At 33.7% G+C, this 25,699-nt stretch overlaps 1 protein-coding gene and 1 long non-coding RNA gene across 7 annotated transcripts in view; one reads left to right on the plus strand and one right to left on the minus strand.

Moving 5' to 3' along the window:
- The window catches only part of CCDC7 (coiled-coil domain containing 7), a 152,807-nt gene that overhangs the window by 111,903 nt on the left and 15,205 nt on the right, over positions 1-25,699 (plus strand). For 3 of the 5 annotated variants that reach the window (XM_052000779.1, XM_052000781.1, XM_052000784.1), the window contains 2 exons: positions 4,828-4,873; positions 6,143-6,241. Coding sequence is in view for 1 of the 5 variants with exons in the window: in XM_052000783.1 (XP_051856743.1) it covers positions 4,828-4,873; positions 11,756-11,821; positions 20,327-20,398; positions 23,863-23,940; positions 24,474-24,554; positions 24,791-24,871 (424 nt within the window). In the remaining 4 variants the exon portion in view is untranslated. Of the gene's footprint in view, positions 1-4,827; positions 4,874-6,142; positions 6,242-11,755; positions 11,822-20,326; positions 20,399-23,862; positions 23,941-24,473; positions 24,555-24,790; positions 24,872-25,699 lie in introns of those variants that run through there. The other 2 variants (XM_052000783.1, XM_052000780.1) reach the window with 2 other exon arrangements.
- LOC127564321 (uncharacterized) overlaps positions 1-25,699 on the minus strand; it is a 131,787-nt gene that overhangs the window by 97,850 nt on the left and 8,238 nt on the right. The gene's annotated exons all lie outside the window — the stretch shown is intronic.

Consider the following 25,699-nt stretch of genomic DNA (forward strand, 5'->3'; position numbering starts at 1 on the left):
CTGTCTTTTCATCCATCTCCAACACTGCAGAAGTCAGAGCTGTACTGAACTAGGACTTTTTTTGTATTTTTAATTTCATGCATTGTCATGGCCAAAGAATTTAGTAGTCATTATGCTATTTATGAGTTTCTTCATGTCTAGTGGCCAGTGCACTAGTGATGAGTTTCTTCAAGTTTAATGAGATTGACTCTTGGAAAGAGACTGATACTAATACAAATCTTGAAAATTTTCCAGAATGTTATCATCTACAAGAGTTTGTATTCCACTGGTATAATCTTTGACCAAGGTCATCTCCATACTTTGAAGAGACATTAGAATCAGACTGTAAAGAATATTATAATATAATAATTATAATTGATGTTGTGACACTTAAAAGTTTGCAAATAACTCTCAATATAGGATGTACAAGTGAAGGCAGAAATTATATTGGAAATATAGCTGAGGACTAAAAGGTCAAAATAATCAAACTCTTAGAGAAAAAAACCAAAAGAATTGATTAAAACATAAACTTATATATAAACAAAAAAATAATCCAACATTTCTAGCATATTCTTCCCCAGAAGTTAATGCTTTAAATATAAAGTACTTTATGGCATAGCTAAATAGGTGTTTCACTTTTAACTTAGATCTACAGCATCATCTGAACACCTAATTCAAGGACTAGATCCTTTGGCCAGCCTCACATATATGGCATAATTTCCTATTCATTAATGACTTTTCTAAGACGTTATAGCTAAGGAGCATCTTTTTCAGAGCAGCAGACTGAGGAACCCACCAACTCCCAAACACTCTAAAGGTGGCCCCTAGGTTTGAAAAGTTTGTCCCTCATGATCACTGTTCAGTCTTGCGTGCTAAGGAAAAGAAATACAAAAAGAGGCAGCCAGGACTTTGAGATCCAGTTTCAGGCTCACACAAGGATACCCTTCTGTTTCCATGCAAGAGCAAGCACCCTAGGCTGCAAGGCTTCTTCTCTGGAAGGAGAGGATGATCCCTGTTCCTTCCAACAAGGGAAATCCAAGAGAGAACTATTAATTCCAGTCACATGGTCAGAAGAGGACAAAGTGGTCTCTCTTGAGTAGGAGGCTCACCCTGCTTAAGAGCCAACCTTTTTCAAAAGAACACTCCATCCCTACAGTGGGGGTGGAGCTTCTAGGGATTATTCAGAAATGTCTAGTTGTGCAAACTCTTTTTATATTAAGAGGCCCATAGGATGCCAGTCTGTCTGCACATTTGTGACTAAGAATATCCATTGTTAAACAAATACATTATTTCCTTTGGCCTTTATTGCAGCCTTGTGAGATTTTCTGAGTCATGTTATCCTTATTTTACAGAAGAGGTCATTGGGATTTAAAAAGGTTAAGTAACTTGTTCATGATTACAATATTGGCTACATGATGGCCAATTGGTCCGCAACAAGAGAAACACAGAAACAGGGAAAGAAGCTTCAGACTATAAATCACATTTGGAGAGGAGAAAAGATCAGTTTTTCAAAGAAAGATCAAGTTTCCTACAGATTAACCCTATTCAAAGCTCCTCTTAAAGGAATAACGTGCTGAACCACTGGGCAGACAGGTCTAGACCATTACTCCATGTTCAGATAGATCTAGAAAGATTGAATTTGTGAGCTTCTGGACCTAAAAGACATGACCACATATTCAAAGTGTGCCTGGTCTTGAAAGGATTATTCCATTCATCACTCTACTATTTATGAATGAATTACATGTTCCCCATAAATCCAAATTGAGAAATGTAATAATCTGAGTCAGCAAATTTAGATAGCTATAAAAGATAGGAAAATTTCAGTTATTACATTGAGGTTCTAGTAATCATAATAAAATTATAGTCCTCAACTTTTTTCTATTAACCCTTGGATTCCAACAGAGAAGGTAAATGGAAAGTCAGATAAATTTCTTTTGCATTTTCTCTGGGAATCTCTGGATTTTCAGATTAGGGAATATTGATGATCCTCTGGGATTGGGGACTAGGAGACCTATATTATTAGTGTGGTAGAAAAGTTCCATTAAGACATTTCATAATTATAGGTATTAGGGCAACAATACCAACTTGGAATCTTAGCAGCTGATGTCAACAGTGACATAATCCAAAACAAAAGCCTTAAATTAAGCTGCTTGAAGCACAATCTTCCCGGGGTTCCACTAAATGATTTGCCACTTGACATCTAATATGACTGGACATGGAGTCCAGTGCTGAAAAAAAAATTGGTATTTTTCTGAGTCTCCAAGTGCTTTCAGTCAAAGGAAATGAATCCTACTTATGCATGATCCTAGCCACAATATTTCAGAAATCTCATATCCATGAGGCCTTGAACCAGAAACACTGATAGTCAAGAAGTTCAAATTGAAGGGCAGAAAAAGGGATGGATGGACTGACTGACTTTCTTTTGGGAACTAGAAGGAAAGAAGTTTTATTTGTAGTAGTTTCCTATTACAGAATGTTTCTAACCACTGTCTAGCCATTTCATCCTTAGAGGAACAGCTAGTCAAATAGTGATTGCCTAAATGACAGAAGACTATAGTGATTCTGTTATAGTAAGTAACCTGTAGGTATAGTGGAGGTTGGTCTCCCTAAGCTGTATGGAATATTTGGTTTCTTAGGTTGTGAGCCTGTGATGATGTCAACTCCCACCATACCACTGTGTGCAGCTGGAGGTGAGGAGGTTGTGAACAGAGTTGTGGAAAAAAAGCTCACTGGTGATAAGGGCAAAGAAGGGATTTCAGCAGGAAGCCCATTGGGAGAAGTATAGCCTCCTGAAGTGACCATCAGTTTTCTAGAAATAGAGATTGTCGCAAGTGGAAGAGATTGCATAGTCTTTAACTTGAGATCCCAATGGAGGAGAACCCATCACCTCCCAAGGAAGCCCCTTCCCCTTTTGGACAACTCTCTGTTGCAATGACTTCCATATATCAAGGGGCAACCGGCCTTTGAAGCTTCCACCTTTGGCCTCTTGATATTGTGCCTCTTTGTCTTCTCCAGGCTAAACATCCCTAATACCTTCAACTGATCCTGGTAGGCCATAGGTTCTGGACACTAGGTCTTCCTTGATATAGCCTTAGTAGCATTAGCCATGTCATCATGTTAACTCATATTGAGTGGGAGAGAAGGGAAAGGAATAAGCATTTATATAGTGCCTGCTAAGTGCCAGGCCTTATTGATCCTCACAACAATCTTGCAAGATGGGCGCTGTTCTAATCCCCATTGTACAGTTAAGGAAACTGAGGCACACTGAGATTAGTGATTTGTCAAGGGTCCCATGGCTAGTAAATATCTGAAACCAGATTTAAACTCAGGACTTAGTAACTCCAGACCCAGCTCTTTATTCACTGTCACCCAGCTGCCCCTTATTAAATTATATAACATTGAAATCCTCAGCTTATAGAAGAACTTTTCTATCTATGGCTCCCCACCCTTGTGGATATTAACATCATTGGAGCCTTCAGTAAGTCATCATCTTTTAGCTAATCTTACCTCTATGTTGATGGTTGCTGACTAGTCAAGAGTGGTGATTGCTGAAGGTTAGGGTAATTGTGGTAATATCTTAAAATAAGGAAATTGTATTGATTGTCTCTCTTTCACTTGAACACTTAGGGGCTCTTGTAGGGTTATTAATTGACCTATTTCAATATTGTTATGTCTCGGGAACTTTTTTGAGGAAAGGAAAAGAGATGGGGGAGAATGATGGGTGAAACATTCAGAATATACACAATGTTTATTGATTTATTTCTCTGTTTTATGTAGGCACAGTTAGTGGAGTCTCAAAACAATTATAACTAACATCAAAGATTATTAATCTAACAGATATAATAATAATGAAAAAGTCTGAAACATGTGAGAATTACCAAAATGTGATAGAGACATGATATGAACACACGCTTTTGGGAAAATGGCACTAATAGATTTGTTCGATACAAGGTTGCTGCAAATTTTCAGTTTATAAAAAATAAAATAGTATCCGTGAAGTGCAATAAAGCAAAAACAAGGTATGCCTGTGAATGTTATATTTGATTTAGTTAATATGTTATTATTAATAATTAATCATCAACAACCAACCAATTATTTAATTATTTATATTAATAATCTTTTTTTTTTTTTGGATCACCCCCTTTCCAAATGTAATCTACTGCATTAGCCACCGTCTGCCCTGAGCCTCATATCATCTGAATACATGATAAGCATAACTTTTATGGTTTCATCTAAATAATTGATAAAAGGGCACTTCGTTAGTTCAACCATACTCGATTTTTCAAATGGAGGAAACTGGATCCAGAGAGCTTGTAGCTTGTTCAATGGAAAACAGTAAAATAAGAGTTAGGACAAGCTATCTTCAATGCTGTCTTTTAAGCCAGTGAAATTTGCTAATTCTATCTTTCATTTTGTTTAACAAAAAGTTACTGGGTCTTTCATGGGGTTTATATATATATATATAACACACACACACACACACACACACACACACACACACATATATATATATATATATATATATACCTCAATATACTGCCACTGAGATCATCTTGGACAAATTATTCAACTTCTAAGTCTTAGTTTCCTAAATGTAAAGCATAGATTATCATGTCTATCCTGCTTATCTCATGAGATTATTGTAAACCTAAAATAAGGTAATAAATATGCTTTGAAAATTGAAGCATTATATGAAATAATGTTTTATATAATTCATATGTTATACAGTTATCTTAAAGCATATATGCATAATATATATTATAAAATATGTATTTTTAAAACTTGTGTATTTTATATACTTATTTAATATACCTAATTTGAAATTTTTTGTTATTGTTGTTACTAAAGCCTCATATTGAAGTATGGATTCTTCCCCTCAGAAAGGACCCTCAAGGTAATCACATTTCTCTCTTCTTTTGCAAAATGAATACTGCCACAAATGTAAATCCCATGGGAAGGTATCCTGGCAATGAATAACCTATTAACTCTTAAACATATACGTTCAACCCACTTACACATACACCATAAAACTAAGATCTTCTAATAAGAAAACTGAATAAGTAGAATGTTAAAGGAAAATAAAATAGATTCTAATCCCAACCTAATAAGAACTTTGAACATAGTAGAAAACTGAATTGAAATGAAATTGAATTGAAATAATTTAAATATTTAGTATAATGAACAGATGAAACTAGATAAAGCCTGTAATCAGATTATCAATATATCAGATATGAAGATTAGCTTGAGTAAAAAAAAAATAACTTGTACTAGAGAAAAAATTGTGAAGATTTATAAACCACAATTTTTAGGGCGATATCATTTTCTTGTAATCTTTTCTGTACTTGTATAAGCAGTATTATATATCTAACCCTGGGGAATGTACATATGGTTACTATTTAGAATGTATTTGTAGGCATATGTGAGAAGTTTATGTGATTTGAAGGTGAAGTATGGAAAATAGTTAATAGGTTTTAAAATTGTATCTGAAAGATTGATTTTATATAAGTGGATACAATGTGTGATTTATTTTGCCTTTTTATATAGCCTACACTTTTATTTTAAGATAATATATTAATACAATGTTGCATTTTTAATATAAATCTAGTATCTTAAGAAGAAAAATAATTAAATCTCTACTTCATAGAATAATTTTGAATGTCTTTTTGTTGATTGGATACTCAATCTACCTCCAACCCTTTTATCAATTTAAATTCTAGACAATTCAATTTAAATCTTGTCAATTTAAATTCTGGATATATTAGAATAATACAATATATATATATATATTTTATAAATACACACATGATATATATTTATATGAAGAGAGAGATTGCCTACTAATTTTTTTTTAAGATCAATTGATTTGGCTGCTCTAAAAAACAAAATTAAGCAATCTTATAGAATCTAATAAGAATAAAGCCCCAATCGTAGAAATTTGACTATTGATGCATTTTTGCAAACAATTTTAGGAAATGGTTCAACTATCTAAAATTTTATATTTTGTGATGAATAAAACAAAACCATTCACATCGTTTTTTCATATAGATAATCTCAACCTAACAAATCCATTATTTTCACAATTTCATCAATATAAACCAAGCATATATATTTATTCTCTACTTGCATTTCATAATTACTTGATTGCTTATGCTTTCTTCCCTAGATTGTTATCTTTTCTCTATTTGAATTAAGTACCAAGCATATCATTTTATTATGAGGCAATTCTGTGACTCAGTAGGGGCTTGAATGGGCATTTATGAGTTTGGTGAACGATTCAGTGGAAGATATAAGAAAAAATACAAAGAGAATAAGAGGTATGGTTCTTGTCCTTAATGACATTAAATCTAATTTTAAAAATAAAAACATTGGAAATGACTCAAGAACATTTAGAAAATAACATCATGAAGTGAATAATAGTGTTGTCCATAATTAAAATAAGATACTGATGAGTTAATGATAATAGTGTGAACAGGGTTGAACAGAAAGAGTTCAATTAAAGTTTTCTAGGGAAGTCTTTTTATCTGATTTGAAAGAAATTAAGGAGAATGGATTGTCAGAAGAGGGTGTAATTCAAATAAAGAAAATGGGACAAAATAAAGACACTGCTTGTGATGAAGGCAAGAAATAAAACAAATAACAATCAAAAAACTCCCTCTTTTCCTCAAAACATTGCCTTGATTGTTGTGAGTCACAGGAAAGTATCACCTTATTGTATTTGGATCGTGTGGAGAGTGAAGAGTAAAAGAAAGTGAATATAGCTTCTATATTTCTTGGAGGAAAGCATTAGTACAGTTAATGTCTGCTGAAAGTCTTTCCAAAAAAGTGTTGGATAGAAAGAGCACATGGCAGGCAACTACTGAGGCATTGGGAGGATTGGCTGTCTACTCTCCAGTGCTCTAATAAGAGTAGAGAGAAACAGCTTGAGATGGTGGTAGTCAGGCTTGAGTTAGCAGCAGTTCAAAGCAAAATCATTTAATGAAATGGCTACTTTTAAAAAGTAGCAATAAAATATTTTTACCAGGAAGTTGGGAAACACACTTTGAAAGGTGCACACAACATCACTGAAAAGAGTGGCTCCCTAGAGGAACATGCGTGGTAAGGCATGAATGTGAACAGATCATGAAAATGGGGTCTTTGTGTGGAGAAGCCCACACACAACGAATGGGTCTGAACAGAGCATGGTGGAGCAGCTCTCCTGCAGTGCTGCTCTGGAGACTGTCCAACTGTACGCGGGGCTGGCTCTCAGATGCTGTTTGGTTGGTCACTTACCAAGATGCAGAATCTCCAGTGGACATTGCCCCCTGTCTTCTGCCTCAGCTTGAAATTTTTGAGGGAAGATTTGAGGGAAAGTTTACCCAAGATTGTTTAGCTTAAAGCTTACTCATTGTTTCAAGTTTCTGTGAATTTTTATATTGTAATTCTATTTCTTAGATCAGATCAAGTTTTTCTTTCTAACTCATTCTGGCATTCTCTTCTTTTCATGGGCAACACCATCCTATTAATATTCATATTAATGGGAATGTTTGTTTTTTCCTCCATAAACCCTGTCATAACACTTCTCTAAGAAATTAGTGCTGGGTGGCTGTAGTTTTTGTTGCTTGGAATAATCCAGTATAATCTCCTCCTACCTTTCCTTTTGTGTTTCAATAATTCCAGTCAGACCTAAATCAAAGGATTTCTTTCCTCTTCCTTTTGAAATTGATCTCACCTTTTGACTCCAAAGCTCCTTCACTTCCCTATTTCAGCCTAGCATCCTCATTTCTTTATTCTACCTTTACTTTTACTTTTCCCTTGTCCTGCCCTGATTAAAGTGTAGTTTATGAGCTTCCCTCTTCTTATCTTATCCTCCTTCCCTGCCTATCTCTATATTTGAAACACTTTCACTTGTGATGTCTTGATTTCAAGAAAACTAAGCCTCTTCTTACTTTTATCCTCTAGTTTGTAACCCAAAGGACAGTATTTTTGTCTTCCCATTTTAGCATATAAACACCTATTTGGGTGTTCAAAATTATTTGTTCTCATAATTTCTTTTGTATATTTCATTTACATATTAAAGATATTTCCCAAATCAGTTTTTTTTCCTTCAAAAGAAATGATTAGTTTATTTTTTTCTCAGTATGATTACATGTAACTTGAAAAAAAATAATATCTTTGGTTATAAGACATTTTCCTTTGCTTTTCCATATATCTTAGTTCTGTTTTTTTACCCTTTTGGTGAGCAGTTTTGCTCAATTCTACCTGGAGTTCCTTTTAACATGAGCCATTGTTTCTTTGTCACTTGCAATATTTTTTTCTTTAACATGATTACTTTGGAGTTTGAGTACCATATTTCTCAGTGAATTAAAACTAGATACCTTTCTCTTATCATCATATGAATTCTATTGAATTTTTACCCATTGAGTCTGATACTTCTAGAGAATTTTCTTCTTTGATTTCCTTTTTTTCTGTATTTTTCTTTAATATTTTTCCCCAGTTACATTCAAACCAATTTTTTCATTTGTTTTTAAGATTTTTGAGTTCCAGGTTCTCTCCCTTGTACCCATGCACAATTAAGAAACCACATGTGAAGTTCTGTAAAACATTTCCATAAAAGTTGTGAAAGAAAACATAGATCTCCATTATACACAGCAACAAGAAGACTATACTATGACCAATTCTGATGGACGTGGCTCTCTTCAACAATGAGAGGATTCAAATCAGTTCCACTTGTTCAGTAATGAAGAGAGCCATCTACACCCAGAGAGAGAACTGTGTGAACAGATTGTGGAACACAAAATAGTGTTATCATGCTCTCTGTTGTTATTTGCTTGCATTCTTTTTTCTTTCTCAGTTTTTCTTTTCCTTCTTGATCCGATTTTTCTTGTACAGTAAGATAACTGTATAAATATGTATACATGTATTGAATTTACTATATATTTAAACATATTTAACATGTGTTGGACTACCTGCCAACTAGGGGAGGGAATAGGGGGAAGGAGAGGAAAATTTGGAACAAAAGATTTTGCAAAGGTCAATGTTGGGAAAATTACCCATGCATATTCTTTGCAAATAAATAAATAAATACATTTTTTAAAAAAGAAAGAAAACATAGATCTCCTATCCTCAAGAAAAAATAAATTAAAAATAGAGAGAAGAAGAATATTAGAGAATGAGTCAATCTGTATTCAGACTCAGTTCTTTCTCTGGGTATGGATAGGACCCCTCCTCATAAGTCCTTCAGAGTAGTCGTGGATGAGAATACCAAAGTCCTTTACAGCTGGTCATCATCCCATTGCCTAATTTTTCCTCTATCTCTCTTCTTTTTTCTTTCCCTGAGGCAATTGCCCAGGGTTACATAGCTAAGAAATGTTGTGTCTGAGGCCACATTTGAACTCAGGTCCTCCTGACTTCAGTGCTGGTGCTGTATCCACTGTACCACCTAGCTGCCCCTCTCTTGATTTTCAAAGTCCCTTTTGAGCTCTTGCATGGGCTGAGTCCAATTCTTATTTTTCTTGGAGGCTTTGGGTGTAGGAGCTTTGACTTTGTTATCTTCTGAGTGTATGTTTTATCCTTTTTGTCACTATAATAACTTTCAGTGATCAGAAACTTTTTTTGTTTTCTGCTCATTTTCCTTCCCTGTTTCCAGGGTGGAGGATGCATTGTCCTAGACTTCAGGGGTTTTGTGTAGCTGTTTTCAGAAATCCTTCTGTGACCTGACCACAATCACTCTTTTCTGCCCTGGAGCTGTAAGGTGTGTACCAGACTCTCACCCTGTTGCCACAGACCCTTTCCACTGACCTTCTGAGCCATCCCTGGTGTTCCTGGACTAAGTAAGAGCTCCAACACTTGGTGCTGATGCAAAGATCCTGCCTTGCTGGAATTGGAGTCTGGACAGGAGCTGGAGCTAAGGCTGGGGCTGGGCCTGGTGGGCCTGCACTGGGTCCCACTCTCGTTTCACAGACTTTTCCTGCTGACCTTCCAGCTCCTGTTTGGTGTCTCTAGGCTGGAAGCCACCAGTACTGCTGCTGTATTCAGAGATCAAGTCCAGGTCTGGGGCTGTATACTGGACTCCTACCTTTTCTGCTGAAATTCTAAGTTTCTTTTGGCTGGAAAATGTTCTACTCCATTTTTCTGGATGTTTTGATGCTCTAAAATTTGTTTATTTAGTCATTATTTAAAGGAATTTGGAGCAGTTTGGGGGAGGGGCTGGATGAGTTCCTGCCTTTATTCTGCCATCTTGGTTCCACCTCCCTTTCTTGATTTCCTTGAGCATAATTATTTATTTTATTGTGTTCTTCTTCTTCTTCTTCTTCTTCTTTTTTCAGCATGTTCTTTAGAAAAGTCAGTGATTCTTAAGTTTTCTTTCTGAGTCCTGGCTTACAGTAGAAAATGTACTTACTTTAAGGTCAGGAACTCTGGGTTCTTATCTCTGATGCTATTTATTTGACTTCATGCAAACTATTCTCCCTGGCTTTCAATTTTTTTATCTGTAAAATGAGAAAGTTGGACTCAAAGGTCCCTTTTAGCTCTAAACCTATGATCCTATCTTTTTTTTTTTTTTTTGACACAATCAGACTTAAGTGACTTGCCATAGTTTCACACAATGAGGTTGGATTTGAACACCAGTCCTTCTGACATTAGGATTTGTGTTTTAACCATTGTACTACCTAGCTGTTTTTGATCCTATGACTTTAGAAGCAGTGTTACACTTCTGTTTTACATCATTGATCTTGTGCTAATAATTTTTGTTGCATTATTGCATTTTTGAGACCCATTTCCTTCATTTTCTTTTTTAGAATATTTATTGCTTTGTTAAAATTTTCTAGCTTGTGCTCTTTTAAATTTTTCATTAAGAATTCCAATTTTGTTTCTTGTGCTCCAAGTCTTTAATAAGGCTTTCCAATTCTGAACAGTCATGAGGGCATTGTTTTTCTTCTTGTTTTCTAACAATAATTAGTTAAGAATTAACATCATCTTCTGGACATTTTTGCTGGCAATCTTTTATCTTCAAGTATTTCTTTACTATATTTATATGAAGTTTTTTTCATTTGCTGGTTCATTTCTTCAGTTTCTTAGGTTTTTTAAAGAAAAATTTTCTAATTAGGATTTTCTTTTCTCTTCTTTTAGTTCATATATATTTTTACTTTTGCTCATTTCTTGCTTTCTTAAGTTTTATGAAAGGGATACAGAGTTCTTATTCAGACATCTTGCTTCACTTAGTCCCAATTCCCAATTTTACAGATGAACCTTGTTTGTCACTGATATAATATGTCACTACTCACAAGTTAATGGAAGTTCTTCTGAGTAAATTATATGTATCTTATGAGCAAAAAATTTTAGAAGAGAGAAGCATCTTTTTTTCCCCCTAGAGTTTCCACAATACATACGTTTAAATATTTTTTCTTCTGAATATGCTAATTGAATCTAATGTAATCAATATGGTGGTAATTTTAAACTGAAAAGTTTGCTCTCTAAGGATGAGACAACATAGTATAGAGGACAGAGAAGTGGCTATGAATCAGGAAGACCTGAATTAAGATTTTTCTTCACTATAATTAGTTAGCTGTCTGATTTTGGGCAAGTCGCTTAGTCTCTCTGAGCCTCAGTTTTCCTAGGTATAAAATTAATATTATGAATTTTGTAGCACTTCAGAGTGTTGTTATGAGAGTTGAATGAAATATCTGTAAAATTCTTTCCAAGTTTTTAAATGTTATATAAATATCAATTATTCTTATTAATTTTATAATCAGGAAATTGTTAAAAGTTAATGATGAAAGTTTTTTTCCTATCCACCTAGAATTGACACGAAACAAATCAAGGGAAACTCAAGGAAGTGAAGATGACCAAACAGAAATTATCAGTTGTAAGTACAATAATGTTTAAAGTTTTTAAACTATGTATTAATATATTGTGAGATTTGAAAGTTCTAATTAGCTATCACAAATGATGTATGTGTTTTAGAAGCCAAATATAAAAGAACTTTAATAATATCTAAAAGCATTCCTTGCAATAACAAAACCAGCATATAAGGATAATAACTAAACATACTATAATTATTAACATTATAATCAGAATAGAAGAAAAAGAGAAAGAAAACATCACCAATTCGGGGGAGCACTAACTCTGATTCACTGTGGCTGGGGAATCATGCATTCAGCCTATGAGTCCCAAACTAGGAATGGTTCCAAGGCAGAGCATCCTCTCCAAGGATGAGACTCTAATGAGCCATTTCAGAGCAGGGGCTTTTACGGGTTTCAGACAAAGAAGGCTTTGGGCCAGGGATTTGGAATATGGACAGGCCAGGGGTTTTGTGCTTCAGCCCACATTCTTGGCTAATGACTAAGGGAATACAGATGTGTTAGCTCATCAAGGAGATAACCATGAGGGGCTGCAAGGTTGTAATTAATAAATGACATACATGGGAGATTAGCCATTTTTCCCAAGTACTGTCCTTGAGTTTCAGGAGGTGCTAGTTCCTGAAACATAGATTAAACAGCCGACACATACATGATACATTCCTTGAGAAGTCAATTAAAGGACAAGGTGAACTTTGCTTGAAAAGTCAACTAAAGGACAGAGTGAACTTACTCAGGAATAAGGAATATTCCTTCCTAATATTATATTAATCAAGAACTTTTTAATTGACATCTTTGTTTCATGAGTCAACTCTGTCATTATTAACTTTTGTTTTTGCATCTGATTTTGAATATTTTAAGACTATCAGACTAAAAATTGAGTAAATGAGATTAAATTACAAATTCACAAAATTTCAGAACTAGAAAGGATTTCAGAGGTGATCTGGTCACCTAGATTGAATCCCATTTATGACATTTATATATAGTCATTACACCTTTACTTAAATACCTCATTTGACTTTTGGAGCGTTCTAGTTGTTAGGAAACTTTTCCTTATATAAGGTTTTAATTTGCCTCTCATCAAGCTTCTAATGTTGTTCCTGATAGTCCTCTGGGACTAAGCAGAACAAGTTGTATCTCTTCCATTTATCAGGGCTTCAGATATTTGAAGAAAGTTATCTTATCCTCCCATAAATCTTCCCTTCTTCAAGCTTAATCGCTCCAGTTCTTTTAACTGATTATTACATATAGCATGACCTTGAGAACTGTCACCTTCTTCTTCTCTATCTTGGCCCCCACTTCTGGATATTCCCTTGATTTACAGTGTTTTTCTAAAATGTGGCACTAAGAACTGAACACAATAATACAAATGGGTGCTGATTAGAAGAGAAGGGAAAAGGAAAGGAATAAGTATTTATATAGTAACTCTTTCCAATCCAATCCTTATTTTCCTCAATGGAGATATCAGTAGATATACAAGTTGTGTAGCTCTGCCTCTTTTCCATTGTTGTACATTATCATTGTTCCATCCTATTCTTAAGCCACAGTCCTATTCTTTCTGTTTTCCCCCTCCTTTCTTCACAGTAACTTGGAGAGGGGCGGAGGGGATGAGGTTGGAAATAGGAACTACTGTTCTTAGCTTTCATTGACAATCATAGCTTCTTTTGAGTTTTAGCATTCCTGACTCTGATTATGAGACTGTCACACTAATTAAAAATTCATTTTCCATCACCTGATCTTTTGGTTTTTCTATACATCTTTTAAAAATCTGAGTTGGTCAGTTTCATTTTTTTTTAATTTTTTAAAATTTTATTTATCTATTTAATCAAAATTGTTTCTTTTTTTCTTTTTTTCTTTTGGCCAGAATTTCATTCTTGACAACTTTCAATTCCTATTGGTTGAAATTTTTCTAAAGATTTTTTAAAAAAGTATTATTTATTTTTTAAATTAAAAAAAAATTGTTTCAATTTCTTTCTCTAGCTTCTTTTCCACCCACTGAGAAGGCAACCAATATGATATAAATTATACATGTGAAATCATGTAAAACATGTTTTTATATTAGCCATATCACAAAAAAAGCAAGAAAAATAAAGAAAACAAGAAAATTCTGCTTCAGATTGCACTCAGAATTTACCATTTCTCTCTTTGGAGATGGATAATATATTTCATTATAAAATTCTTTAAAATTGTTTCGGGTCATTGTATAGATCAAAGTAGGTAAGTCTTTTACAGCTGATTATCCTTACAATATTGCTGTTATTGTGTATAATCTGATTTTTCTCACTTTACTTTGTTGTTCATGTCTTTGCACATTTTTCTATGACTATTTCCTTCACCATTTATTATAGTACAGTAATATTCCATCATAGTCATATACCACAATTTATTGGATATTCCTTCCATTTCTAATTTTTTGCCATCACAAAAAACACTTATATTTTTGTACATATAAAGGTTTTTTTTTTTTTAACTTTACTTTGCTCTCTTTGGGAGATAGATCTAGTTAAGCAGTATTGATAGATTAAAGCCCTTTGGGCATACCTTGAAATCATTCTCCATTTTTATGTCTCTATTTTTCCACATTCCCCCCAGTATATGTCAGTTCTGATAAGTATGAGGCAATAATTTGCAGTTACTTTAATTTGCATTTTTCTAAACAAGCAATTTAGAGAATTTTTTTTACATGACTACAAATAGCTTTAATTTAACTGCTTGCTCCTCATATACTTGGGCCATTTATAATTTGGGGAATGGCTCTTATTTTAATAAATTTGATTTAGTTCCATATGTATTTGAGAAATGAGGTCATTATCAGAGAAGCTTACTATTTTTTAATTATTACTTCATTGTCCATGGCACTGTTTAGCAAAATGTAATTTCCCTGATTATCTTTTTTAATGTGGTATAGTTTTACTTTTTCTTTGTATGAAATCATGATTGCTATCCCTGCCTTGTTTTGTTTTGTTTTTTTACTTCAGCTGAAGCATAATAGATTCTGCTCAGATAATTTATTTTAATTCTCTATGTGTCTGTTTCAAGTGTATTTCTTATAAACAACTTATTGTTAGATTCTAATCTACTCTTCCATTTTATTGATGATTTCATCCCATTCAGTTATGATGACTTAACTGTGATGTTTACCTTCAACCTGTTTCTTCAGTTTCTTCCTTTCCCTCTCTTTTTACCCTGTTCCTCTTCAAAAGTCTGTTTTACATCTGACCATTGTCTGCCTTAATCAGTTCTCTTTTTTTTTTATCACTTTCCTCCACTTTCTCTTAATCCCTTTCTCCTTCTACTCTCTTTTCTGTAACAGAGATTTCTTTACCCTACTAATGTGAATATGTTTTTCTATTTTTGAATGAATTCTGATGAGAACAAGATTTAAGTAATGCTCATTACTCCTTCCATTTCCCCCTCCACTATAAAATGCTTCCTTGAATACATCCTTTATATCTGATGATTTCCCTTTATATCTGATGATTTCCCTCATTCTTTTTTTCCCTTCCCCATTCTCTCAGTGCATTCTTCTTTTACACTCTTTTAATTATTTATTTATTTTAGAGCACACTGAGCTAACCAACTCATACCTATGCCTTCCATGTATTCTTTTAACTGTCCTAATAAGGATAAAATTCTTAGGAATTACTTGTATCATTGTTGGTGAAATTGTGAACACATCCAGCCATTCTGGAGAGCAATTTGGAACTATGCTCAAAAAGTTATCAAACTGTGCATACCCTTTGTTCCAGCAGTGTTTCTATTGGGCTTATACCCCAAAGAGATACTAAAGAAGGGAAAGGGACCTGTATGTGCCAAAATGTTTGTGGCAGCCCAGTTTGTAGTGGCTAGAAACTGGAAAATGAATGGATGCCTATCAATTGGAGAATGGTTGAGTAAATTGTGATATATGAATGTTATGAAATATTATTGTTCTGTAAGAAATGACCAGCAGGATGAATACAGAGAGGACTAGAGAGACTTACATGAACTGATGCTAAGTGAAATGAGCAGAACCAGGAGATCATTATATACCTCAACAACAATACTGTATGAGGATGTATTCTGATGGAAGTGGATTTCTTTGACAAAGAGATCTAACTCAGTTTCAATTGATCAAGGATGGACAGAAGCAGCTACACCCAAAGAAAGAACACTGGGAAATGAATATAAACTGCTTGCATTTTTGTTTTTCTTCCCGGGTTATTTATGCCTTCTGAATCCAATTCTCCCTGTGCAACAAGAGAACTGTTCGGTTCTGCACACATATATTGTATCTAGGATATACTGGAACCTATTTAACATGTATAGTACTGCTTGCCATCTAGGGGAGGTAGAGGGAGGGAGGGGAAAAATCAGAACAGAAGAGAGAGTGCAAGGGATAATGTTGTAAAAAATTATCCTGGCATAGGTTCTGTCAATAAAAAGTTATTAAAAAAAAAAAAGAATTACATATATCTCTTTCCCATACAGGAATGCAAACAGTTTAACCTTAATACATTGCTTCATGTTTATGTTTTTATGTTTCTCTTGATTCTTGTGTTTGGAGGTCACATTTTCTATTCAGCTCTGGTCTTTCATCGGGAATGCTTGAAAGTCCTCTTTTTCATTAAATATCCATTTTTTCCCCTCTGAAGAGTCATATTGTATTTTGTTGGGTAGATTAGCCTTGGTTGTAATCCTAGCTCCTTTGTTTTCTAGAACAACATATTCCAAGCCTTAATGCTCCTTTAAAATAGAAACTGTTAAATCTTATGTGATCCTGACTGTGCGTTAAGATATTTGAAAGGTTTCTTTCTGACTGTTTATGATATTTTTTTCCTTGACTTGGGAGTTCTGGAATTTGGCTATAATATTCCTGAAAGGTTTCATTTTGCGATCTCTTTTTAAGATACGATCAGTGGATTCTTTGCATTTCTATTTTACTATCTGGATCTAAAATATTGTGTAAGTTTTCTATGATACTTTTGTGAAACATAATATCTAGGCTTTTTATTTGGTCATAATTTTAGACATTGGCAATCTACATAATTCTTGAATAATTTCTCCTCCATCCGTATTCCAGGTAAGTGTTTTTTCCTAATGAAATACTTCATATTTTCTCCTATTTAAAAAATTCTTTTGACTTTTTTTTGATTGTTTCTTGATATTTCTTGGAGTTAGTAGAATTTGCCCAATTCTAATTTTTAAGGAATTATTTCTTCAGTTAGATTTTTTTACCTCTTTATTCCATTTGGCCAATTCTGTGTTTTAAGGAATCTTTTCAGTGAATTGTTATGTCTTTTCTTCCACTTGGCCAGGTCTGGTTTTTAAAGTTATTTTCTTAAGTATTTTTTTTTGTGCTTTTAATTTTCTTTTAAATTTATTTATTTTAAACTTGAATAGAAAATAGGAAAAAAACTTTACCATGTGCACAGTAAAACATAAGTGAGAATTCAAAATATAAAACAATAAATTTCCATTTCAAGAAAGCCTATATAATAAATACTCCACATTGTGTTTAGAACTATCCATCTTTTCTTTGCTTCCTTGTAGGTTTTCTTTTGTTCTCTGCTGTGTACTTTTTATTTTGTTATTTTCCCTCTTTCTTATCCCCCAAGAAAGTTACAATTAAGTGTATACACACACACACATGCATACATGCATATAGATATCTATAATAACATATACATTCATATATAAATATATAACTGTATTATACTTCTTTCTCAAAAGGTAGATAATACCATCCTTCAAAAGTCCAGGTTTTCCCATATTTTTCAACTCTACCAACTCATCATTTCCTATACCATAGCAATATTCTAGTTTTATACTGTCTGGTTACTTTAAATAGTCTAAAATAATGATTAATATGATGGACCTATAATATAGTTTACCTATTTTTTTCTCTTTTGATTAAATCTTTTTTAGTTTAACTTTGAGATCATGCTTATCACACCCCCCTCTTTTTTTTTAATATAATAAATTATATTCCTGGTCTTTATTTTATATTTATGTTATCTATTCCCTATCTCTCCTGACCCATATACCTACATAGAATTAGGAATCTTATTAGTTAACCTAACTCCCCTCTCATTATTAGACATTTCTGGGTGTGTATATATGTACATATCTCTGATCCATTCCTGATTAAAGTAGGATTCCAAAAGGAGCAGTCTTCCTCCCTCATCTGATTCCTCAGTATCAGTTCTTGTACCTCATTTATATATGATAATTACTCTTTTTAATTTTTCCTACAAGGTTTTGCATTTTAGAATCATAGCATACTCAGCTCTACCTCAGTCTTTTAAACTTCTCAGTTACTAATGACAATCTTGGATATATGATTTACATTTCCACATATAAAACATAGCTGGCTAGACCTTATTGAATCCCTTGTAATTTGATATTTACTTTATATTTCTCTTGGATTTTACATGTCAAATTTTCTATTAAGTTCAAGTCTTTTTTACAACTAAAATCCTGAAAGTTGAGCATTTCTTTGAATGTCTTTTTTTGTTTTCATTTAGGATTATACTTAACTTTGCTGGGTATGAGATTTTCACCTACAACCCCAGTTCTTTTGTTCTTCAATATATGGTGTTCCAAGACCAACAGTTTCTTAATGTAAACATTGTTAGGTCTCGTGTGATTCTAATTGTGGCTCTGCTGTATTGGATCCTTTTTTCTAGTTGCACATAATATTTTCTCTTTGCTCTGGGAGTTCTGGAATTTGACTGTTATGTTCTTATAGGTTTTCTTCATAGGATCTCTTTCAGGTGGTGATTGAGGGGTTTTTAAATTTCTACTTTTCTCTCTGGTTCTAATACTTTAAGATTAGCTTATTGAATTATTTTTTGTATTATTGATTGTATCAAGATTCTTTTTTTGGTCATAGATTTCAGGTAGTCCAATTCTTAGGTTTTTTGTTCTTGATTTGTTCTATAGATCTGTTGTTTCTTTTATGAAATGTGCCTTACATTATCTTCTATATTTTTGTTCATAAAGAACAAAATTTTGTTATTTCTTGGTCTCATTTTTTAAAAATTTCAATTATATGTAAAGATGAAAATTTGAAAACTAACATTCATATTTGTAAGATTTTGAGTTATACTTTTTTTTCCTCCCTCTTTTTCTTAACTCCCTCTCTCTAGGAAAGCAAACAATCTGATATAGGTTATACCTGTTTCCATATTAGTCATGTTATGAAAGAAAAATAGAACAAAAGGGAAAAACCACAAGGAAAAAAGCATACCAGAAAAAAAAGGTGAAAATAGTATGTTTCCTTCCCACATTCAATTTTCATAGTTCTCTCTCTGGATACAGATTGAATTTTCTATCCCAAGTCTATTGGAATTGTCTTAGATCACTGTATTGTGAAGAAGAGCTAAGTCTATCATAGTTAGTCATCACATAATCTTGCTGTTACTGTGTACAGGGTTCTCCTCTGCCTTGGAACTGTGATCAGATCCCCCCTTCTTTCCTAAAATCACAAATGCTAGTGCTTCTTATGGTTTTGGAACTGCTACCAGGGCCCCTGCTCCTTTGTGATCAATCATAAGCACGCTTCTCCTCTCAGGAACTTAGACCAGAACTTTGACTTAGAACTTTTGTATGAGAACAGAGTTGTCAAATAGCACTACATCCTGCAGCAAGTATCAGAAAAGGGTCCATGTAATTTTTTTTTCTTACCAATTGTCTGACCCCCTTACCATCTCTGGCTGAGAGCTCCTGAAGATGCACCTGTTACAGCCATCTCTCCTGCCAACCTCCTAAAGTTGTTTTAGGATGGAAAAAGTCTCAATCTGACCTTTTGTTGGTTCTGGTGTCCCAGAATTTGGTTTGAGCAATTATATTAAAATTGTTTGGAGGGAAATGTTGGGAGATTTCAGCTGGGTTGCTGCCTCTACTCCGCCAACTTAGTTCTGTCTCTCTTACAGATTTTCCATGGAGTTCTAGAAAGCCTTTTTTTGAACCATTGAGAATCTGTTCTCTAAAAATTTATGGTATATTGAATATCCTTTTCTCTTTTCTATTATAAAAATAAAGAGTAGAATGAAGACTTTCCCTCCAGGTATCCTCATCTCTGCTATTTTATTAACTAGTTCTTGACTCATCACTTCCCTTCTTATTTTGAAAAATGAAGTTATCAGTAAGGAAGGCATAGTTTGTTAGTTGCTCTGCTTTAGGCAGAGACAGAACTCCAACAGATGTCAAGATTTCCTATTATTAGAATTGAAAATCATCTAACATTTGCTATATGATTTCATCAGACACACGAAAATCCTTCTTTTTATTTTGTTGTCAAACATTCTGTGCTGAGTCTTCATTGTCAATATGCTTGCAACGTGTCTAAACATTAAAATGATCAGATGAACCTTCCAGAACACTGAATTTTATATTTTCAAAAGAGAAAATAAACAAATTGATTAAATGGGAAAAAAAAGAAATGTCTCATCCATTTCCACACTTTTCACAACAGGCTTATTTAAAGAGTTTTTTCATTATCAAATCGACTAAAAGTCCTAATTTTGTAGGGCATGTAGAAGATGATGCTGAAAAGAAAATTTCTTTGCCTGACCTGTTTCTAAGCCAAGTTAATCTAATTAGTAAGTATATAACAGTCAACCTTTTCAAATTATATTAAGAGAGAATTTTTTTAGTTCATTAATGTGTCAAAGCCTTGTCATTATTTTATCTTGAAGGTGTACCTTGATCTTTGATCCTATATGACTAGGTATGGTCAGAAAGTCATCAGACTGAACCATGCACAAAAATGTTCCTTATTAAAGAATCATTAAATCTTGCTTGCTCAATTATATGGAATAATTATACATATATGGAATAATTATACATATATATGTATATATATATATTCCAAAGCTGTGATTTCATAAATATAGAGAGCCCCTGCTGAGAAAGTTCCTTCTAACAGGACAGAGACAAACTGTGATAGAATTTGGAATCTCAGAGAATGGCCTGGGATACTGAGCAGTGATATAGAAGCCACTACATGGCCCAAAGCATACAGATGGCCCAGTGAATAGACTCCTAGGGTAGGAGTCTATTAGAAGATCTGAATATAAATCCAACCTCAGATATCTACTAGCTTTATGATTCTTGCATTTCATTTAATCTCTATCTGCCTCAGTTTCCTCAACTATAAAATTGGGATGATAATAGCATGTACCTCACAGGGGCCTACTGTGAAAATCAAGTTGAGATTCTATTTGAAAAGTTCTTAGCACAGTGCCTGTCACATTGGAAATGCTTAAAAGATGCTTGTTCCCTCCTACTTCTTCAGCCAAGATGGAGATAGAATAGAACTGAGTTTTTTATGATTCCAAGATCATTACTCTATCCAATCCTCCATGCACCTCTTGACTCCAAGAGCTCTGTCCAGTGCTCCATGCTATTTCTCATCATATGTATTCATAAATTTAAAAAAGTGAGGATAGACCTTTCCAGAAGCTCAGTTATGTGTTTTCAGAAGAGAAAAAAGATAGACAAATAAAATGAGGAAATACATGTCTCAGCTTTTTCCAGAATAGTCATGTTAACATAGTTTACTGTTGGAATCTTTACAAAGTGTTAAGTCATTAGAATTGATAGAGACAATAATTATCCAATTTAACATGGTTCAGTATAATTGATCTGATCCTATGAGATGTTATGGGCCAGAACTTGAAACAAGGTACTAAGTAGAATTGAGGAGACAATGTTTAAATCTAGTTTAGAATTGATTTAATCCTACAACAAATAATGGTTTCCCAGTGATATAATGATTGGTGTATACTCAGTGCACAGCATATAAGCAAGAAGCTCTCAGGCCAAAGAGCACTCTTTGGAGATACAGAAGCCCACTCTCAGAAGTGGAGTCAGATTCATTCCATTTTCCTGTGCTGGCTGGAGGCTGAAGGACAAACCTTTGGATTTGGAGACATTCGGAGGGAGCTCTTAAAACCAAGGAGAGAGATAGGTCTCTATTAAAGCTAACTGGGTCCAAGGAAAGAGACAAGACTTGGAAGAAGAAATAAACATTTGGATTTTATCAGCTGGCTGCATTTGAAGTGATTATTACTCTGAACTGAAACTAAGACTGCCTCTGAAAACCTCCCCAAGAAACCTGCTCCCACAGAGAGCAATCATATTATAGAAAAAGAAGAAGACCATCACAGTTTACTTTTGTTGGGTGAATCAAAGCATCTCATATGTAGTTCAGGCAAAGAGGAAATTCAAAGATTGCCTTTAGATGAACTTTAAAGAGCTATATAAAAGCTAAACAAGTTAGTTTGCTCAAGATGATGTAGACACTACTACAACAAATATCTTTCTCTGATTAATAAATGTGAATTTTAATCTTTAATGTTTACTTTGACAGAAAATGTCCCCAGAAGAGTGGGAAAAATGTTTGTTTCTCAGCTATTGACTATAATCTCATACTTCAAGCTACCCATGAAAATCATTCCTTTATTGTTAAGCTACTTGCTAGGTTCAATTGTGCCTCATTGTCATAGATCTACAATTTAAAATAAAGAAAAGGATGTTTCTATATTTTTCTAAAATTTGACAAGATGTATTTTTTTTAATTTTTATTTTAATAGCCTTTTATTTACAGGTTATATGTATGGGTAACTTTACAGCATTGACAATTGCCAAACCTCTTGTTCCAATTTTTCCCTTCCTTTCCCCTACTCACTCCCCCAGATGGCAGGATGACCAATAGATGTTAAATATATGAAAGGATAAATTAGATACACAATAAGTATACATGACCAAACCGTTATTTTGCTGTATAAAAAGAATCAGACTGAAATATTGTATAATTAGCCTGTGAAGAAAATAAAAAATGCAGGTGGGCAAAAATATAGAGATTGGGAATTCAATATAATGATTCTTAGTCATCTCCCAGAGTTCTTTCACTAGGCATAGCTGGTTCAATTCATTACTGCTCCATTGGAACTGATTTGGTTCATCTCATTGCTGAGGATGGCCAGGTCCATTAGAATTGGTCATCATATACTATTGTTGTTGAAGTATATAATGATCTCCTGGCCCTCCTCATTTCACTCAGCATCAGTTTGTGTAAGTCTCTCCAGGCATGCATTTCTTACCGAACAATAATATTCCATAATATTCATATACCACAATTTATTCAGCCATTCTCCAATTGATGGGCATCTATTCAGTTTCCAGTTTCTGGCCACTACAAAGAGGGCTGCCACAAACATTTGTGCACATACAGATCCCTTTCCCTTCTTTATGATCTCTTTGGGAGATAGGATGTATTTTAAAGAAATTATATAAAATATTTATACCAGCTCATTTTGTGGTTGCAAAGAATTGGAAACAGAGAGCATGCTTATAAATTGGAGAATGACTAAGTTACAGTACACGAATGTGATTGAATACTATTGTGCTATAAGAAATGATGAAGGGGATGGTTTCAGAAAAACCTGAAAAGACTTATATGAACTGATGCAAAATAAAACAAACAGAACCAGAAGAAATATTTGCATAGTAACAATAATGTTGTAAATACATTGAACTGTGAAATACTTAGTAACTTAGTAACACAATGCCCCATCACAGTTTCAAAAGACTCATGATGAATAATATTATTTACTCCAGATAGAAAACTGATGAACTCAGAATACAGATTGAAGCATATTTTTCTAACTTCTTTTTATTTTCTTTTTTTTTAATATGGCTATTGCTGAATTTTTTGCAAGACTTTATTATTCATAATGGGTTTTATATTTCTTGCCTTTTAAATAGAAAGATGATGGAAAGAGAGAAGAAAAATGTGGAACTGAAAAAGAAATAAACTAGAATTAAAAAAAGAAAAAATTCATCTTAGTATTTTATAGTTATCTTGTTCTCTTATAACAATTTATCCTATGCTAATGCAACTTGGAATTGGGTCTATGACTGACAACACAATTACAGAGTTTAAGAAGAGAAAATAACCAGTTGATAAATGAGCAGGAAAACATTTCATTCTTCTCCACAGTTTTCACAGTTGACTTAGATATTTTTCCTGTTAAATAAACAGAGTGACTTTTTCTTGTAGATGAGGAAATAGATGGTGAGTTTCAAGGCCAAAGAAAGGCAGATTTGGAAAGGCAAGATATTCAGCATGATACAATTAGTAAGTATATCAATAAAATCCTAAATAGTTTAAAAGATATTAAGCAGAAGGAGTTTGTTCTTTGGTGCATAAATTAATACCGCTCTCATTTTTCATTAAAGCTTAATATTTTTCTTTGCTTTAGAATAGCCTTAGAAAGATAGAAGGAAATTTGACAGTGATGCTTTTCCAAGTACAACTATTTCTGAGTCTAGAGATGACAGGTGAAAATCTTTCTCAGGATATTGCTCCTATAAATTTGCTTTGCCTTTGAAAGCCTAAGAAAGCTTGAAAGAAATTGTTTGAATATACCGATTTCAGGTCATTCATAGAATTCATAGAATATCTATTCAAGAAATATTAGAGGGATATATGTGGCCGGGTACTTGGTTATAGATTTTGAAGAAATAAACCAACTGATAAATGAGGGGTGAAATACTTAATCCTTCTCCAATTATCACAGTAGATGTATTTAGACAGATTTCCCCTGCTCCCCTCTTTTCCCCACCTCTCCAACCCTGGTCTATTGAACTCAGAATGAATATTTCTTGCAGCCAAAAAAATGGTTGAGTTTGAAGGCCAAAGCCTTTTGCCAGAGTGGAAAGATCAAGATAGTCAACCTACCACAAGTAGTAGTAAGTATGATTTTAATATAATAACACAGAATATCATCTATTCACAACTTATAAATATTAGAGGGGCTTTGTTTGGATACTCAGTTAAAGACATTTAAGAGGAAAAAAAAATAAATCAATGGACTTATTTAGGGAGAAAACTTCTGATTATTCTCCACAGTTTTTATAGCAGATGTATTTAGATAGGGATTTTTCCCCCCTCTCTTAATCGAACTCACAATCTGTATTTCTTGTAGCCAAGAAAATGGGTGAGTTTGAAAGCCAAAGCCTTTTGCCAGAGTGGAAAGATCAAGATAGTCAACCTACTACAAGTAGTAGTAAGTATGATTTTAATAAAAACTTAAATATTTTAAAATGCATTAATTATAAATTTATTCTTTGGTGCATAAATGAGAATCAATATTGTTTTTGTTAACCATTGTATTTTCCTTTGCTTTGTAATATCTTTAGAAAAATAAGGGGTAATTTGATAAGAGCTCTCTTTCTCATTCCTCTGAGTCTACAAATTATGAGTAAAAGTCTTTATACAACTTATCCCCATGGGTTTGATAATCTATCAAACATAGAAAGAAAATAGTTAACATAGTTATTTTAGTGTGTCTTATACTGATCTATTAGTGTTGAGGTCTAGATTTGGGGTACCTAAATGAAATTAGAGTTAAGGTCTAGTGGCAGGTTTGGGGTACAGATTCGGCTCAAGGATACGGCGGTAAATGAGGTCTAGTAGTGGCGCGAGTTCCCAATAAAAGCATTGATTGGCCGGGAAAGCTAGATTGATAAAAGAGGTTTATTATTAGGTGAAGATAGAGATAAGGAGAGCACTGGACAAAGGGTCCAGTGGACAGAGGGTCCTCACATGGCGACCATGTTTGGAATCTCTGCAAAGAGGGGTTCCCAGTGTGGCCTTTTTATAATAGGAGACTTAGCTCAAGGGGCTTTTAGATGTAGCCCCAAAGTTGACTCATATCCGGGTGGGGCTGGGACAGATCTGGATCTTCTATTGGAATTCAAAGGCACCAGGATTTGTGAGTTAAAGGGCAATTTACATTATTAACTAGGAGAGAGTGGGAATCTAGAAAGGAATCTTTCCCGCATCATTAGCACAGAATATCATCTTTTCACAAGTTAGAAATATTAGAGGAACT

Source organism: Antechinus flavipes, chromosome 5 (assembly GCF_016432865.1).
Source record: "Antechinus flavipes isolate AdamAnt ecotype Samford, QLD, Australia chromosome 5, AdamAnt_v2, whole genome shotgun sequence".
Taxonomy (NCBI): domain Eukaryota; kingdom Metazoa; phylum Chordata; class Mammalia; order Dasyuromorphia; family Dasyuridae; genus Antechinus; species Antechinus flavipes.